This window comes from Oryx dammah, unplaced genomic scaffold (assembly GCF_014754425.2).
Source record: "Oryx dammah isolate SB20612 unplaced genomic scaffold, SCBI_Odam_1.1 HiC_scaffold_4674, whole genome shotgun sequence".
Lineage (NCBI taxonomy): Eukaryota > Metazoa > Chordata > Mammalia > Artiodactyla > Bovidae > Oryx > Oryx dammah.
Window position 1 is genome coordinate 1 of NW_024074589.1, and position 3,035 is coordinate 3,035.

Below are 3,035 nucleotides of genomic sequence, written 5' to 3' on the forward strand. Positions count from 1 at the left end.
AGGCAAGTCTGTGCCCCTTGCCACACCCCTGCCCATCAGCTGAACTGACTGCCAGGGAGAAGCTTCTGGTCAAAAGGGCAGCAGGAAAGCTTTTTCTGGGGTTTTCCACAGCCTCATTAGCATAAGAGTGACTGACCCTGCTTTGTTCTACAAACGCCACTCCCACGACACACAGGGAAGAGGCTCAGTTAACCAGTTCCTAATAACCACATCCACAGCCAGCGCGGAATTCCTCCCGGAACCTGGGACCTTTATAAAGCGGCAAGCGCAGCCTCTTCTCCAGCATCAGCCGCAGAGCTCGGGACGCCAGCATGAGGCTCCTTCACCTGCTCCTCGCGCTCCTCTTCCTGGTGCTGTCTGCTGGGTCAGGTGAGCTCGTGGGAGCCCCGCGGGCGCCGCGGGCTCTCTATCCTGTTTCTACCTCCTTCTGTCCTGCTACCCTCATCTACACGTGGTCAGACTAAACCCACCGCATTTGATGCTCCTGAGAAGCCCGCGCTGAGTCCTTAGTAGCGAGAGGGGTCTGAGAACCTTCCTGCAAAATTTCTGGCTGTTTCTAAGCCACTCTAGCGAGTCAAAGCTTCTGAGCCCGTCTCCTCACTGGTTTCATGAGGAGGAAACCGAAGATGCCTCTGATAAGTGACTCTCCTTTTTTTCTTTTTCGTAAAAGCAAGAAATTTGATTTTGTCCCATGACAGAAGCGCAGAATGTCGCTTTATAAATCTTCCTATTTGAAGGGTGGTGGCTCTGGGCGACCGGAGAAGTCCAGAGGAGAGTCAGGCCGAGCCTGGGCTGCAGAGGCTGCCCCTGGGACGCCCCGGGCTGAGTCTCCTCAGCAGGAAGGTCCTCCAGGACACGTGGCTGACGATGCGATCCTCGCTGCACAGCTGGGAGGCGCGCATCCAAAGCAGTGTGCAGGGTCGGCTGTCTAACTCTCATCTTACCCTTGATATTTCCGGAAATAGGATGAAAATATGTAGGAAGGAAGGAGGGAGAGAGGGAGGGAGAGAGAGGACGCGGAGACACTGAGACACCTGATTAAGTGTCAGAAATCAAGTTGAAAAGCCCTTGTCTGGTCAGTGTTGTTTATGACTGTAACCCAACTCTTAGCACAGTGGCAGGGAGAGAGGACAGGGGGGTAAGGAAGATGGCCTCTCGGTGCCCGGGGCCTGGGTTCAATCCCTGGGGGAGGAACTAGAGAGGGACCAGAGGTGCCTTGTGGCCAAAAGAGAGAAAGGCGTGTGAGGAAGACGGGAAGGCGGCTGGTCAGGAGGAAACCACACAGGGAGGAGGAGAGGGGCTGACTCGCGCCAGCGCTGAGAGCGTTCTGAGTCAGTGGAGACAATGGGACAAGACTTTTGTTCTGGGCCCTTGCCGCTGTCAGCGGTGAGTTGCTTCGAGAGTAAGTTCTCTTTAGACAGGCCTTACACTTTCAGCTGCGTCTTTTCCTCCTCTCTCAGCTCCACTGCTGGACTGACTCCATGAGCTGGGAAACTAAAGGGTGAAGACAGAGCCCGCGGGCCGCTTCTGACTCCTGGCGGGAAGGTGGATGTAGCAGAGCTTCCTGGTCTCTGCCCTCGTGGTGGGGCTGACCCCGCTCACAACCGGGGTCATCAGGCCCCAGTCCCTCGGCCTCTGGTTCTGGAAACGTGAGGGTCCACCAGAGCCTGGGCAGGGTCAGCGTCTGTCTGGAAGCTGGGCCACGGGGTCCTGGACTCACATCTTGTTGTCACGAGGTCGTGTCCATATCTCAGCACAGAAAGCCCCAGGGCCTCGCTCTGAGGGGACACAGCTGGCCTTCTCGAGATGCCGCTTTCCTGCTGACATGTTTATCCCTCTTCGTTCTCTTTTTAGGATTTACTCAAGGAGTAAGAAATCGTGTAAGCTGCCATAGGAATAAAGGCGTCTGTGTGCGGACCAGGTGCCCTAGAAACATGAGACAGATTGGCACCTGTTTCGGGCACCGAGTGAAATGCTGCAGAAAGAAGTAAAAGAAGGCGAAGACGCAGACAGGACCGATGCGGAGTCAGAAACTGCACCCTTCAACAGAGCGTCTAAAATTTAAACCAGAATAAATTTTGTTCAAAGTTAAAGAATCTTGCCCACTGGTCATTGAGGTTGTTGTGTGGTGTCTGATCCCAGGTGAATTCTGAAATCCCTGAGGATGCTCTCTGAGCTCCCCATGCAAACCACTGGGGAATCGTGGTGGGGTGCTCTGTGTTCCCAGGCTGTGGCCCCCTGTTCCTTGGGGGCCTACTTTCCCCAGCCCCTCTGTCTGCTGTCCTTCCTGCTTCCTGGCCCAGGGCACCCTGACCTGCCCCATGTCTCCCCTCAAACATGCACCTCAGGGGTCCAGAATCACCAGCACACCAGTCCCGTAGGAAACCCCCTGCCCCCGCTCCAAGAGGAAACCCCCCCTCCTCTGTCCCCCTGCAGCCGTCACTTCCATTTGGTTTGTGCTTCTTTCTCCTGCCTTGTGCGCATGTGGATACACTTCTGATTCCCTTTTGGGCTATAAGATCTCTATAGGCATGGACTTGCCCTATTCCTGTATGTGCTTGGGCATTGAGACGACACATTGCTTCACAAATTGTCATCCACTGAATGACAGAGTTGATGTGGACAAAGCATGTCTCTCTGTGTGGACATGATATGACGCAACTAGATGCTACGGCAAAACAAGTCCTGTGGAAAGCACAGTTCAATGAAGACAACACAGCCCAGACCACAGAGACCGCAGAGGGCGGGGCGCGCATGCTGACCTCAGCCTGCTTGCAGTTTCTTCAGAGGGTTTGCTCCTTAAACCAAGAGCCTTGCTGGCGCACGCTGTGTGTGTGAGCAGCTCTCTGGTCTTTGCACTAACTCTTCCCTCAGTGCAAGCTCAGGTCACCAAGGGGATGGTGTTAGGAGACAGGGCCTTTGGGAGGTGATTTGGTCATGAGGGTGGGACCCTCCTGGGTGGAATGAGGGCCTTTATGAAAGAGACCCCAGAGAGATGGCTCACCCCTTGTGCCCTCTGAGGACACAGGGAGACC

General features: G+C 55.1%; 1 protein-coding gene across 1 annotated transcript; it reads left to right on the forward strand.

Moving 5' to 3' along the window:
* The first annotated feature begins 261 nt into the window (after window positions 1–261).
* LOC120859931 (beta-defensin 1-like) lies at window positions 262–2,093 on the forward strand. Its single transcript, XM_040235833.1, has 2 exons — window positions 262–369; window positions 1,855–2,093. The coding sequence occupies exons 1-2, from the start codon at window positions 312–314 to the stop codon at window positions 1,989–1,991; spliced, it is 195 nt and encodes a 64-aa protein (XP_040091767.1). The 5' UTR covers window positions 262–311; the 3' UTR covers window positions 1,992–2,093.
* Window positions 2,094–3,035: the final 942 nt, after the last annotated feature.

Coding starts and splice junctions, on each gene's coding strand:
- LOC120859931 (XM_040235833.1), top strand. CDS start 312: ATGAGGCTCCTTCACCTGCTCCTCGCGCTCCTCTTCCTGGTGCTGTCT. Junction 370..1,854: donor GGTGCTGTCTGCTGGGTCAG/GTGAGCTCGTGG, acceptor TTCTCTTTTTAG/GATTTACTCAAGGAGTAAGA.